Source organism: Grampus griseus (assembly GCF_964374135.1).
Source record: "Grampus griseus genome assembly, chromosome: 12".
In the NCBI taxonomy this organism is placed as follows: domain Eukaryota; kingdom Metazoa; phylum Chordata; class Mammalia; order Artiodactyla; family Delphinidae; genus Grampus; species Grampus griseus.
In genome coordinates this window covers 51,108,709-51,124,674 of record NC_139006.1, presented here as the reverse complement: position 1 = coordinate 51,124,674, position 15,966 = coordinate 51,108,709, and the positions used below count along the sequence as shown (strand labels likewise).

The following is a 15,966-nucleotide window of genomic DNA, read 5'->3' as shown; positions in this document are numbered from 1 at the left end:
TCTTTACTTTTTAATAAATGATGTATCTTGGTATTACCAACTTTATATTTCCAAGGGTAAAGGTTCCAGTGAAGCTGGCTTGAAAGTTAACTTCTCTTAAATCCCATAAGGACTAGGTAAAAACTTCAAAGAAAAAAAGTTAAAAGGCATATGGCAGTTATGGCATCATGGCAGGAAGCATACTTTTCCCTCTTAGAAATACAATTTTCAACAGAATTGAGTGTCTAGCAGAACAGGGCTGCAGTATTACACTTTGCCAACTTGAAACTGTCTTATAGTTGATATTTCTAATTACACTCAAAAAATATCCTCTACTTCATTTGTTCAGCTTAAAATTCTGTAAGTGAGATTGTACTGAAATGACAGCTTTGTGTATGTTTTTCTTCCTACCTTTGTAAAATGAAGGCTGCCAATGAACTGCATTTACCCAGTTTTCATGACCAGCCAGCACAGTCTCCAGAGTAACTGCAAATGCTATTTTAATACCTGCAACAACAACAAAAGGATTCTTTCCACAAAGCTCTTCTAAAAATAACATTTTCAAAACCAGCTCAGTTGTACAATTACATCCAAAGAAAAAAAATCAGAACAGAACATGATTTATTTGCAACAAAAAGCATTCATTCTAAATTTCATTAACTTTACCCACTGTTCATAACTACAGGAGAAAAAAGTTCTAAAGATATATAAATTTTTTTTACATTTTCACTACCTAGTCACCATAAAAATTAAGGAATATGTTCTATTTTAAATTTTCAGGGATACTCTTACACTGCAATTAAAAAACAAAAACAGGGAATTCCCTGGCGGTCCAGTCAGTGGGACTCCACACTTTCACTGCCAAGGGCCCGGGTTCAGTTCCTGGTCGGGGAGCTAAGATCCTGCAAACCACACAGTGCGGCCAAAAAAACAAAAAAGAACTCAAAAAAAGCAAAAACAGACATGCCAGCCTCCTTGCTATCCTCACTCATTTTGTGTAATAGTCTAAAGTACCATTTAAAAAAAAAACCTAAGATAAATGCAGAAATAAAGGAAGTCAAATCAGTACTGTGACCTTTCGAACAAAATAATTAATGAAAATATCACAAAAGTGTTCATATTTGGAAATAGCTACTCACAATATGCTGGTTATAGTATTTCTTGGTTCTCTCCAGAAATCTGTTACCAAATCTCAACTCCAATGGGCTTTACAACCAAGAAGAGTAATGACAAAGAAGAATATTCCTGGATGAAATGTTTACTGAGGACTTATTTTATAATTTAGATACACATCCAAAAATATCTCCTTCAAATACAACATCCCAACAGGATCTACCATGGAGGATTATTGTTCTGATGCCAGATAGTAAGAAAATCAGAATTATATATACTACTCAAATACAGGGATTTAGTTGTCTCTGATGAATATCCTCCAAAAAAGGTATGAATAATTCACATTAACCCTTTAGATCTTCCTATGCTAAAACTGCAAATTAAGTAATATTTTACAAACTAATTTATTGAGAAAATAACATTATTTTCAGCAATTTAAAAAAATCTCACTAACATGGTTCAGAAAGAAAATAAGTTTCATATATGAAAAATGACTTACCCTCATAAAAATAAAAAAGGAAAATTTCTTTATTTTCAGAAAGAAAATAAGTTTCATATATGAAAAATGACTTACCCTCATAAAAATAAAAAAGGAAAAATGCATATATCAGTTTCAGCTAGGGATCTGATACTTCTGAAAACCTAACCTTCGGGCTTCCCTGGTGGCGCAGTGGTTGAGAGTCCGCCTGCCAATGCAGGGGACACGGATTCGTGCCCTGGTCCGGGAAGATCTCACATGCCGCGGAGCGGCTGGGCCCGTTGAGCCATGGCCGCTGAGCCTGCGCGTCTAGAGCCTGTGCTCCGCAACGGGAAAGGCCACAACAGAGGCCTGCGTACCACCAAAAAAAAAAAAAAAAAAAAAAAAAAACCTAACCTTCACATATGTGTGTAGTGAAACATAAGTAAATCAGCTAGGAAACCTGAGTATTGTTAAATCAAATATTTTCATTATTACTCACTTTCATTTTCTATAGTAAAAGTATTTTCTTTCAGTCTTATATTATCATCTTCCTGAGTTTCTAAAAATGTCGATTTTATATACAGCCTCCATATGCGTATCAGGCAATCTTGTGAACAGCTTGCTAGGAAAAGATCTCTACCTAATTAAGAAAACAAATTTTATTACTTTTAAAACATTCTATTCTTAAATTTAAGTATGAGTTTTTCTTCTACAATATACACATTTCTAGATTTCCTGAAAAAATTTGACTTTGCTTCCTTATCCTTCATTCATTTGACCTATATTCATTTTCAATAACACTGACAAATACAGACAATGCTAATAAATGGTTATAATATGTGGTATTCCTATACAATCTATTAATTTCTAAAAAGAACTTCTCAAGAATGTCTGCATGTGTAACAACTAGTGTCCTCTTATAAACATCAACTTGTTTCATCCTCTACCAACCCAACTAATAGTTAATACAAGGGATAAGTATCCTCTTTTCTAATCGGGCCAATAGGAAAATGTTACATACGAAGAAAATTTTTAATTAAAACATACACAGGGGACTTCTCTGGTGGTGCAGTGGTTAAGACTCCACACTCCCAATGCAGGGGGCCCGGGTTCAATCCCTTCTCAGGGAACTAGATCCCACATGCATGCCGCAACTAAGGAGCCGACAAGCCACAACTAAGGAGCCCGCCTGCTGCAACTAAGACCCGGCACCACCAAATAAATAAATAAATAAATAAATAAGAGGTTGCTTTGAAATTACACATACTTGTCCCCATTATATGTACTTTAGCAAAATTTCATACTGACCAAAGGCTGCCCATTCCACGCCTCTTATCCAATCCTCATGTCCAGATAGAAAAAGCACTTTCTGAAACTGGTAAGATAACAAAAATCATAGGACTTGATGTAAGAATTTAATATTTTCATGTACATCAGTGACTGAATTTGGTCCCAGCCAGTCTGACTGCATTGCTTTTTTTTTTTACTGGGAACACTATCTGATCAGACATCAGATAGAGCTCTCATTTGGGAATGAAAAATCTCATAATCATACAAATTTAACTGAGCAATCCTGAGCAGATAATATCTGTAGTTCTCAAATACACTAAACATTCACAAGGTAAAATGACATATGCTGTGGACACAATATAGAAAAAAGCTGGGTGGTTGAACATTCACAGTCATTTTTAACTTTCTTATAAAATGCAAAGAAACACATACCTCTGTTATTAACTAAACGAGCCTAGAGTTAACCAACCCTCTTTCTGAAACTTCCCTTTAGTTTAACCACTCAAAGAATAGGTAAAGCTCAGAAGGACAAATAACCACTGCTAGGGAAGACAAAACACTACTACAGCATCTTCCTTCTCTTCTTCCCCACCTAACGACCTGTTTCCCCCAACGCCTCTGGACCTGGTAGCCAAAGCAGCAGCAGTATACCTGGTGTTCAAAGAATGCAAAACTGTTTAATGGAAGACTGCCAGAAAAGATTCTCCTATTGGATTATTTAGATTGGAACATCCCCAAAATCCTATAATCTAGAATAATCTGTATTAAGATATGTAATTAAGCAGAACATAATTCTAGCCTCTTAAGAAACATCATTAATTACCTGATCTTTCTGTTGAACAAATAAGTGAATTTTGCAGTCATCATCGCCACATGCTAATATTGGTACTGGTGGGGGGAAAAGAGGCATTGCTGTAAGTATTCCATCGTATGTTATGACCATCACCTATGCTGGATTCTAAGCTCTAGGTAAAGAATCCTGACTCCTGCTTCCCACACCACTGAACAAATAAATTGAAAGTGCTCAATAAACATCTTTAGGAATAAAATGAATATTCTAAAATGTTCCATTAAATGGTTACTCGGCAAAGAATGACTATTAACTGAGAATCCTTTCCTTTATTCTGTGTTATTTACGATAGAAGGAGCACTAAAAAGAGAAGCTCGAGAGCAAGCTGGGAGCATTTAACTATGTCAGCCAGAAGACTAACAGGAAACGTTGTTAGCCCAAGTGAATAATAAAATTTCCGGGAGAGCTACTATGAGCCCAGCATCAGGGCTACTGTACAAAGATTTAAGGGTATGTTTGTTACTTTGAGGACCCTACATTTTGAGAATTTGATAGTAAAACAAAATCCATGAAGTAATTAAAGAACAAAATAAAAGAGCATATAATTAACTATGTGGATAAAAAGTTATGAAAGGTGTAACTGTAAAATTAGTTTTCTTTAAATCAACGTAAAAAAAAAAAAAGCCAAAAACTCCAGTCACTTGGCCTCAAGGTAGATGCAAAGAAATCAAATTCTATGTAATGAAACCAGAATGTGCGTAGTTCCTCCTCCTGGGGAGCCCTCGCACAAAGTGGAACGTCACGTGAGACCACAGAGTCGCAGCTCCTGCTGCAAAGGGCAAAAGAGCCTGGAGGCTTCCAGGCCTGGCCTCTCCCCACCAGGTCTGTCCTCCAGGTAACTGAGGAGGCACAAGACTGTCTGACTTGCATTGGCCATCATCTTTGTGGAGGATAATCAAAGATAGGTACAGACGGGTTTCACAGCAAAAGGGGAATTTTTTCTTTGGAGATTTTAAGTGGTCTTAGGCAAACTGTCATTACACAGGGTGCTGTCATTACGCAGGGTGCTGTCATTACGTAGGGTGCTGTCATTATGCAGGTGCAGGGGCTGTCAGCTTGACAGAAATACTCATATGATCCATGTTCAGTACTTTTCTCAACTTATCCCAGACCTTCACCTTCTACAGAGCTAGGTAATTTTCCCAAATTACATCTATATACATCGACAGTATATTTGATAAATAGCAGTACCAATCTTGAGTACATATTGAGTCACTTAAATTTTTAACTGCTACTAAAGTTTCTAATAGCCACCCCCCTTAACCCCCTTTGACCTTATGTTTTATACACAGGTCATTTGAATACTGAGAACAAAAGTATGTTATCCATGTCTCAACTTGTTTCCTGAAAACATTTAGACACAAAATTGAGATCCAGTATGTTTTTTAGGTTCTGGTTGTATGGGGATATAAAAATACATTCCTCTTTCAATATACACTTAGCAGGATACTCACCATCAGTATTAGGCAAAAAAGACAAGCAGAGAGCCAGAGTGAATCCATTTCCAAAGTCCAAGGTCTGAAGGCATGTCACTAGGAAATAATAAAACACATCACGAACAACTAACTCTGAGTGTATCCAACCTTAGAGGTTGGGTAGCATCATCAGATGTCAGCAGGGAGATGAGAGAAGTCAGTCCTGAGCCCCCAGGGATGATGGGAATTTAAATGGCCAATTTCTAACAAGGTTACAGAGAACAAAAAGACATATGAAAAGACTTTGAAGGAATTTACATTATCAAACAGTTTGGTAAAGAGGAATTACGGAAAAGTGCAAAAGAAACAAACATGTAGATTAGAATTCTAATATTTTTAAAACAGCTTGAAAGACTGAAAAATTATATGAATGCTCTTCTAAGTTGTCCTTCATATGATAATTAAATTACTTAATTTCATTTGTTTGGATCACAATGTCTCTAAACTTACCTTCAGAACCCTGTTTAGACCAGACTCGAATAGTAGAATCAGAAGCTGCAGACACTATCAGTGTATGTAATGCAACATCCGATGCCCTCCTCTGGTAAACAGCATGCACTGCATAAACAGGTCCTTCATGACCGTGGAGGTGGACTGCTTTTAAAAGCTGAATCACAAAGAATAACAAAAGCATTATGATAAAAAAGGAATTATCAGTTTCACCTGTATTTAACTAGAATCAGAGGATTAAAGGTACTGTTAAAATGCCTGATCCAGAAGTAAGTCCTCTCAACTGAGAAGAATGTAAACGTTTGAGAATCCTGCCTGATCATGTTAACTATACACAAAATGTGCACACCCTTTGACACAGCAATCTCACATCTGAGAATCTACTCTGAGAGAGCAGTACTAGTTTAACAAGTAATAAAAGACAAATGCAGAAGGACATTCATCACACACCCTTTAGGAAAACTTCAATCAACCTGTAAGTATTAATAGGAAACTGATTAAATAATTGTAGACATATTCTAAGCCAACAAAAAGGATAATGCATGTTTATTACCATGGAAAGACATGCATGACTTTGACATTTTTGAAGAATATAGGCCAGCTTTGTGGACTGTCCCTCCTCTCGGATTAGTCTGATATTTCCTCATGAACACTCAGGGTGTACATTCTGACGTCACCACTACATAACTGCATCACATCAGGAGGCACACAATGTCAGTCTGTCTCACTTTTAGTAAAATTAACCCTGATATTTTAGTAGAGGGAGTATCTGCCATGCTTTTTCACTGTGAAATTAATTTTTTTTTTGGTGGTAATATGTGAGATTATACTTTGGGACTGAGTAAATACTCTATTTTCCATCAAACTTTTACCAAGTTATGTTTAGCATCCACTCATAATACTTACCTGTATCAGAGTTACAAAATGGAAAAATGACAAAAAGAACTGGGAAATCCCATCTGTTCATCAAGTCTTCTAGCTTGCCATGCAAGATTATTCCCTGCAGCAGCATTTCTATTTTGGATCTACTTTTTTAGAGTTCCAAATATGTGAGATTCTACCACTTCCTTTGAGACGTACCTTTTGTAAACTGTTGTCTGCTGAAACAGAGGTGGCTCTTAAATGTCTCCTCAATTATTTTCCCAATTAGTTAAGCAGAACTCTGCCACTCAAGAAGGTAATTGATAGTTACATATAAGGGGGTCTGTACACTAACTTCCTGTAATTAACCTTTGGCTTCTCTGAAAAAAACACTTTTTAAAACTCAAGTACAATAAAGTCACTTTCATGTATAATTATACACACATAACCAGAGATCTGGAACAATGTTCATTAGAATGTTAACTGTTGAAATTTTGTATCTTTTTCCTTCTTCCTATTTTTCTGTATTTAAACTTTACATGAGTCTGTATCATTACCCCCTGAAACATTAAATCTATGGAAAAACTCACTTCACATCCTTTTTTTTCTATTTTATTTTTTTAAAAATTGAAGTATAGTTGATTTACAATGTTGCATTGTGTTAGTTCATGGTGTAGTTATATATATATATACACACACACGTATTCTTTTTCATTATGGTTTATTACAGGATATTGAATATAGTTCCCTGCGCTATGCAGTAGGACGTTGTTGTTTATCTATTTTATATATTAGTAGTTTGTATCTGCTAATCCCAAACTCCTAATTTATCCCCACTCCCACCCCCTTTCCCCTTTAGTAACCATAAGTTTGTTTTCTATGTCACTTCACATCTTTTAAGCAGGGTTGTATTTCAACCATTAGAGAATCTTAAAAGCTCAAACAAAACAAATCTCTCAAGTTCACCAGCTTTTAAAAAAACGATGCCCACTGTTCGGAGACTCAAATCTCTCATTATACCAGCTTAGAATTATTTCCTTTTATCAGAAGTCAAGATGTAGTGAACACCTGTGTGCATGGAAATGCATACCAGAAGGAAGCTTTAAGCCTCTAAGGTTATAATATGTGACTTCTTCCCCCAAATCCTCTTATTCCCTTCATCCCTCTTTTATGCCTTTCATCCTCCTCCCTGTTTGGCCTCACATTCTACTTTCCCGTCCGTCTCTAAGTTCGCTGTCTGCCATCAGATACTCAGCCTGCAATCCTCTCTACTGACAGAAGCGTAGGGCAGCACTGAGGAAAGAGTCTTGCAAATCTCAACTCAAGGTCTCAAAAATGAGTGCTCAAATGGCTCTCTCTGGATTCCTCTGCCAAGGTAAATCCAAACAGGAGCTGCTTTGCTACACAACCATTAGAACTCTCATTCAAGTCTAAGTGACCCCACAATCCCCTCCTCCACACCTGCCCCCTGTCTCTGGCTGGCAATACAAGTAACATGTTAACAACTGAATTCCACATCTTCCCTCTAACTTGCCTATTTTGCTTTGTAAAAGTATCTTTCTTCCAGAGCCCTGAGCCAGAATCCCACTCTTTTTGATTTCTCACTCCTCTACCCAATAGCTCCCTACTCCTTCGACAACTATCTAGTCAATGCCAAAATCATTTTCCTTCAAAAATATATCCCATATCTCTTCCTTCATATTTTTTTCCTATCCTAATTTGGCACACTCCTGTCATTCATCTTCTTCGGTATTCATACTCCACTGGTTAGAAATCCTCAATGACTTCCAAATGCCTGCCAATAAAAAACAAACTCTTGAAGCAAGTATTCAAATTCTCACGAGATCTTCTCCTTCTCTACTTCTCTAATATTACAGCCCATAAGTGTTATCTAGAAACATTTCCAAAACTATGTTCCTCAAAGTTACAAGGGATACTAAAAGATCTGAAGAAAAAAAAAAAAATCAGACTTGAAGTTAAGTTTAGGAAATATTAGTTAAACAAAGATAAGCAGGTTTTTCCATATCAGAACTTTTCAGAGTCTTCACTATGCTCACAGGCATTATGATTCTCTAAGAGAAGTATATGATATGCATTGTTTCCCAAACTTGACTGGCCACAATCAATAACTGAGAGATGAATAATTCTCTGAACAAGCTCTGGAAAGCCCTGCCCTTAAAACATCTTAGGCTTTGGTTAACACTGGATACTTCTGAGCAAATGGTCACCTTTCTTACCTGCACTTTGATTCATATATTTTCCCTACCTGGAACCCTCACCACTTTAATGTTTCCTAAGGAAATCATCTCACACTATCAGACCTAACCGAAAGGCCACCTCTTAAATCTCTAGTGAACTTCCACAGCAGCATGGTTGTGGTACAGCAAGTGAAATCACCCACCCAGAGCCACCTTTGTACTTCAGTTATTCAAGTGCATTTTGCTTTCAAAACTATGTACACGATTCATGAATAGGATTCTGCCTCATCTACTACACCTTCCGCATGGCAAATGTTCAAACATATGATGCACTAACTTTACAGTTTTAATCTTTGCTTGTGACTAGAAACAACCTAAATGTCTATCAGTAGAGGTCCATACACACCCAGTATTGCATATTATAACATCACTCAGAATTATGTAAATCTATACCCACGTGATAACTGCTGTCCTATGCACAGAGCAGTATTAATTTTTGATACCAATGAAAACAAGACAAACATACCCTGTAAGAGCAGTCTGAAAATTATTCCAAATGATGAGAAATTCACGGAAATGACTGACAGCATATGAATACAGAAGCAGATTACAGGGAAGGGTACAAGGCCTGTGAAGTATGGAATATATAGGATCTGGATTACTGACAAGCAAGAATGAGGAAACTTCATAAAGGAAGAACACAGTAGAAATGAGGGAAAAGACTGAAAATAAAAGTAGATAAAACAGTCATTTCTTATAACCATAAACATGTCTACCCACCTGATTATTCTCTGTTTCCCAGTGAATCACTTGATTATCAGATCCTCCAGAAACTAATTCAGTAGAAGGAGCTGAAAAAAAATCATACCTCAGTAAACATTTTAATTCTTTTCCAGCTATTTTGAAAAATTTCAAAGCTATAGAAAAGATAAAAGAAAACTCATATACCTTTACCTAGCTTCACCAACTGTTTAGATTTTGCCATATTTGCTCAATTATCTTGCTCTATGTACACACACACACCCTTTTTGTTTTTGACAAACGATTTAAAAATAAGTTGGAGGGACTTCCCTGGTGGCGCAGTGGTTAAGAATCTGCCTGCCAATGCGGGGGGATGTGGGTTCGAGTCCTGGTCCAGGAAGATCCCACATGCCGCGAAGCAACTAAGCCAGTGCGCCACATCTACTGAACTTGTGCTCTAGAGCCTGCGAGCCACAACTACTGAGCCCACATGCCACAGCTACTGAGCTTGCGTGCCACAACTACTGAAGCCTGCCTGCCACAGCTACTGAAGCCCACGCACCTGGAGCCCGTGCTCCACAACAAGAGAAGCCACCACAATGAGAAGCCCACGCACCGCAACAAAGAGTAGCCCCTGCTCGCCACAACTAGAGGAAGCCCGCGTGCAGCAACCAAGACCCAACGCAGCCAAAAACAAATAGATAAAATAAATAAATTTACAAACAAACAAACAAAAATAAGTTGGAGACATGATGACCTCTGATCCTTAAATATTTTACCATTTTTCCCAAGAACTGGAACATTCTCCTGCATTACCACAATACAATTATCACATTCAACAATTTTAACACTGATACAGTATTGTTATGTAATACATAATCCATCTTAAAATTTCCCCAAATTGTCCCAGTAATGTATTTTATAACTTTTTTTTAAGTTAGAATCTAAGGACCACACATTGTGCATTTGGTTGTCACATCTTTTTAGTCTCCTTTAATCTTGAATAGTTTCCCAGTTCCCTCCTTTTTTGTGACAATGAGAGTCCAGGCCAGTTGTTTTGCAGAATGTCCCTCAATCTGGATATGTCTGGTTGTTTCCTCATAAGATTCAGGCTAAACACTTTTGACAGAAATAACACATATGAGACATTACAGTCAGCTGCTGCTATCAAGTAGTACATGACGTATTTTTGAGATCACATTTCAAAATACCTCTTTTAAACATTTACAACTTTTTGTTGAAGACAGAAGAGAAAGGGAGTAAGAACCAAAAAAGGGGGAAATAATCTAACATAATTTTGGTTTGGATTTTGCATCCATTTGCTTCTTCTGGCTTATGTCTAGATAGTTAGGTTAAGAAGCTGGGGAACTGTCTAAAGAACATTACATTTATACTCAGAAGTCCCAGGTTCACGTCCTAAGCCTGCTGCCAGCCAGCTGTGATCTTGGACTTTAATTTCTTCATGTGTCACAGAAATTAAGCCATTTACCTAACTACGTGCTTTTGATAATTACTATAAGGTACATGAAGGTAATGTGTTAAAAATCAGACACTTTAAAAATATGAAATGGTATTATTAGAATTTTATATGTCACTGATACCTGGGTTAGAAAGAATACATGAGTTATCTGACAGTGGAGCCAAATCTGAGGAAACCAATCATAACAGAGATTACAGTGATACACAAGCAGTTCATTTTACGTAACCTCACTTTTAAAGGGAAAATAAAACATACAAGCCCAAATTAATATTTTATAACAAATCCCTATACTGAGATTCAAGTAGTCTTTGATGTCATTTGGTGGCAGTTAATATAATTACAATTGTGTTTTAGTATCTGCACTAACAGCCACTCTTTCTAAGATTTAATGGTTTTTACTGACCTACTGCGACTAATCCTGCATCACCAACCGAGGTAAGTAGTTTATTAAACATTTTTTTTAATGTCACAGATAAAAATCATAACCAAGTCACACTAATTCAGGAAATTCTGCATTTGTGCCTAGCTCAGAATGCTCTCAATACATATTTAATAAACAGAATAATAAATAAAATTAATTGAGAATCCATAAAAATACTACTGTAGGTATATTTAAGACACCTGAGGAAATTCCATAGGATTTTAGAAGTCCACCTAAAAGCATTCTTAATTAAAAATTCTGGAGCTATGGAATCTTAGAGATGGAAGAGACCTAGAGATAATCTAGTCCAGCAATTCTCAGACTTTTTGATATCAGGATTCCTTTATACTCTTAAAATTTTTTCAGGACCCCAAAGACCTTTTGTTTATATAGGCTATCTGTACCAATATTAACCACATTAGAAATTAAAACTGAGAAATATGAAAAATACTTGTTTATTAGTTTACTTAAAAGTAACAATGAACCCCATTAACATAAGTAACATTTTTATGGGGGGAACCCTGTATTTTCCAAAACAAAAAATTAATAAGAAGAAAGGCACTGTTTTATATTTCAGCAAATCTCTTTAACGTCTGACTTTATTAGAATACAGCTGGATTTTCATATCTGCTTCTGTATTTAATCTGTTGCAATATCCCACACCATGCAGCCACTGGAAAATGGCACTGCATACTTGTGACGGAATGAGAATGAAAACTAGGAATAACTTATTATTATTCCGAAAATAATTTTGACCTCACAGGTGTCAAGAATCACTCAGGGTCCCCTGATTCAGTCCAAACATTTACTTTTCATATGTGACTAAGATGAAACTGGGGTCAAGAGAGATGCAATGCCCTGCCTAAAAAAACAATAGTTTGTCTGTGGTAGAAAGAGACCTAACAAGCCAAATCTTTTGAATCCCAACCTGGGCCTCAACACAGGCCCTGATTACAGCTTTGGATCAAAAGCAATGGTGGGGTCTTGCCTCAGTAATGGGCTGCCTCTACCTTCATCCTAAGCACCGCTGTGTTATCCATGCTTCAACTGCTATAAAATAAAAGTACAGGTCAGATAGTTCACTGGGCATACCATTTTTCTTCTATTTTCTAATTGCATAATATCAGATAAGCTAATGCTAAATTAAGAAAAGTCAGATTAATACTTACAACCATCCTGTTTACAAATCCACTGTATGCAGTTGACTCGAGCAGTGTGACCATTCAGGTTGGTAATAACAACACTTTTCTTTAGAGAAGAAAACACTTGTTAGTAAATTAGGATTTATCCTACAGAGGAATTAATGAATTAATAAAAATCAGATTTCAGCGTTTTTGATGCTAATAAAAAGTTCAGTATTATTTCAAACAGAATCACCTTCCTTTATGAACTATTAACCATGGCTTAAATCATCCATTCACTTTTTAATTCATTCCTGCCTTTCTCCCCACTCCACATTCACTCACCTCTGTCCTCTTCTTGTCTGGGAAGCCTGTCTTGAAATCCCAGACCAGATAAGGACCTTGTTCCCACATATCTTAGGGCCTACTTCTACCATGCTTGCACCAATTTGAGAATTTGGTTGACAAAAAAACCCTTCAAGAGAGGAATTCGTGATTAATGGATACAAATTCGTGGCTCACTTTGTATGCCTTGGCTGATCTGGTGTTGGGTTCTTCAGCCTTAATGACCCAAGGTCACCAGGCCACAACTACTAAGGTCCTCAAACATCAGATCCCTTCAGGGCCTACAGCCAGGTTCCCTGCAGAGCCTCAGATTGCTGCTTTCACCAATGTCACTCCACACTTGGGCTTTTCTTCCCCCACTGCTGAAGACTCTATTCCTACTGAGCCCTCCACTTTATAGGCCCTTTCTCTACTGATTGCCTAGAGCACTGGCTTGATACCTACTTGTATGTCAACAGGAATTCTCATGGCTGAGAAAAAGGTTTACGGGGTAAATGTGCATAAACTAACATATTTCACATATGGGTTGAGGTTAGGAAACAATTTAAAGCATTTCATTGTCTTTCTCACTAGAATCAGAATTCCTTGATGGGCAGGAGTTATTACCCATTATCTTTGTGTCATCACCACTCAGTTCAAGGTTAGCCCATAAAGGGTCTTCAAAAGTTTGCTGAATGAACATCACCCCCAAAACTTTACTTTAGCATCTGATGTGTTCTTATTCTTATATTTCATTAAATACCCAGCTAACAAATATTTAACAAAACAAAATAAGTACTTTTTAGGCTCCATATACTTTTTTTTGATGTTAAAATCCCCTAACATGGCCAGCACATTATCATTAAAAATAAAAATGTGATAGAGGGCATGGGGCACAAACCCATTAAACAGCTGCAGAAAGACAGGCTTCCAAAGCCTTGGTTAATAGCCATTGTAAAGTTTACCCCTGGTTTTAAATGCTTTATCTTGCCAGTTAACAGTGCATGGTAATAACAAAACAAAAACTGGGAGGAGATGAGCAAGGGCAAGATAAGAAAAATGAATACAATTATTTCATTTATAAGTTCAAATCTGCAACGGATATGAGGATGACGGAATTTTTTTTAATTGAAGTATACTTGATTTACAACATTTCAGCTACATTTCAGTACAACAAAGTGATTCAGTCATATATATATATGTATTCATTTTCAGATTCTCTTCCATTGTAGGTTATTACAAGATACTGAATATAGTTCCCTGTGCTATACAGTATGTCCTTGTTGTTTATCTATTTTATATATAGTAGTGTGTATCTGTTAATCCCAAACTCCTAATTTATCCCTCCCCCCTTCCCCTTTGGTAACCATAAGTTTGTTTTCTATGTCTGTGAGTCTATTTCTGTTTTGTAAATAAGTTCATTTGTATCATTATTTAGATTCCACCCATAAGCAATACCATACGGTATTTGTCTTTGATTTACTTCACTTAGTATGATAATCTCTAGATCCATCCATGTTGCTGCAAATAGCATTACCTCATTCTTTTTTATGGCTGAGTAATATTCCATTGTGTGTGTGTGTGTGTATATATATATATATATATATATATACCATATCTTTATCCATTCATCTGTTGATGGAAACTTACATTGCTTCCATGTCTTGGCTACTGTAAACAGCACTGCTATGAACAATGGGGTGCACATATCTTTTTGAATTAGAGTTTTTGTCTTTTCCAGATATATGCCCAGGAATGGGATTGCTGGATCATACAGTAACTCTATTTTTAGGTTTTTAAGGAACCTCTACACTGTTCTCCATAGTGGCTACACCAATTTACATTTCTCCCAACACACTGTAGGAGGAGGGTTCCCTTTTCTCCACACCCTCTCCAGCATTTATTGTTTGTAGACTTTTTGATAATGGTCATTCAGACCCGTGTGAGGAGAAACCTCATTTTAGTTTTGATTTGCATTTCTCCAATAATTAGCGATGTTGAGCATCTTTTCATGTGCCTGGTGGCCATCTGTATGTCTAGGATGATGGAATTTTTAATCAAATTAATAAAGCAGTGAGATAAGAAAAACATAATATCTATCTCCTGCACTGCATTTTAATTTCCAGCACTTTACTTTTTATACTGAGGCTCCTTTTGAGAAGCAACACTAACTGCATTGTCCAAAATTAGCCAGGGGGGATGAAGTCATGATGAACTCTGGGAAGAATTGCAGAAACTAGTCACTTGAGAAGTTTGATAGGGAAAAGGCCAAGGGTGCAGTTCAGGGAATGGCTAAGTCCTGCCTTACACCTAGTGCTTAGGGTCCCCATCCCCTATGACCTTTACCCCAATGGCACTTTCTTTAAAATGTCCATTCTCAAAGCTAAAACACAAGTGATATGCCTTTGAAATTCAAGAAAACAAAAGCTTATTTGGTAACACCAAGGGAAACACAGAAATGAGATAGCATCTGTGTGATAGCTTCAACCCATACCTAAACTGCACATCTTTTAAAGCTCAAACTGATTCTTTAACAGTACTACAGTTCCCACAGGCGGCTTCGGAAAAGGTTGTCATCATTTGAGATTCTACCTGGGGCTAACAGGCCACTGGTAGGACATGGTGACCTCAGGCTGACGCAGCGCACAAGAGGGCGAGGAGCGAGTCCCGCTCTCCAGAGCCAGACTCCTCGCCCAGACACCCTCCCCGAAGCGGACAGGACAGCACACCCGGTCTCCACACTCTGGAGCGGCGTCTACAGTCCGCCCCAAGAACACCCAGCATATTTGGCCCCAGAAGCACACGGGGTCGGGCGTATGGCCACTTCTCTTACCTGAGGGTCATAGAGCACCACGGAACAGGACGTGCCGAAGGCCAGAAGTCCTCCGGGCCCGGAGGTCCAGCTCAGGGCTCCCCGCACACGGTTCGGGCAGCAAAACACGTGAGAGGTCTCCAGCACAGGTGCCACCATGTTGCTGCCTGGTCAACGACCGAAAGCTGGGCACGCACTTCCGCCCTCGGAGCGGAACTGCTCGGCCGCCGCGTCTCCCGCTGGCGTTATCCGCACCGCGTTTCCAAGGCGGCCGGGGGCGGGACGGGGGCGACCCCACCCACCTCCCCTGCCAGTGGTCCTCAGTGCCCGGTTGCCTCTACCAGCGCCTGTCTCCTGGATCTTGGCCCAGGGCACAAGCACGGCCTCCGTC

The 15,966-nt window shown here is 37.9% G+C and overlaps 1 protein-coding gene across 1 annotated transcript in view; it reads right to left on the bottom strand.

Moving 5' to 3' along the window:
• ELP2 (elongator acetyltransferase complex subunit 2) overlaps positions 1–15,749 on the bottom strand; it is a 50,771-nt gene extending 35,022 nt beyond the window's left edge. Inside the window, exons 1-9 of the mRNA XM_082667731.1 lie at positions 15,597–15,749; positions 12,488–12,566; positions 9,457–9,527; positions 5,618–5,774; positions 5,147–5,224; positions 3,666–3,730; positions 2,861–2,927; positions 2,052–2,192; positions 391–486 (exon numbers count right to left, since the gene is read on the bottom strand). Of these exons, the coding sequence (XP_082523857.1) occupies positions 391–486; positions 2,052–2,192; positions 2,861–2,927; positions 3,666–3,730; positions 5,147–5,224; positions 5,618–5,774; positions 9,457–9,527; positions 12,488–12,566; positions 15,597–15,734 (892 nt within the window). The 5' untranslated portion in view covers positions 15,735–15,749. The remainder of the gene's footprint in view (positions 1–390; positions 487–2,051; positions 2,193–2,860; positions 2,928–3,665; positions 3,731–5,146; positions 5,225–5,617; positions 5,775–9,456; positions 9,528–12,487; positions 12,567–15,596) is intronic.
• Positions 15,750–15,966: the final 217 nt, after the last annotated feature.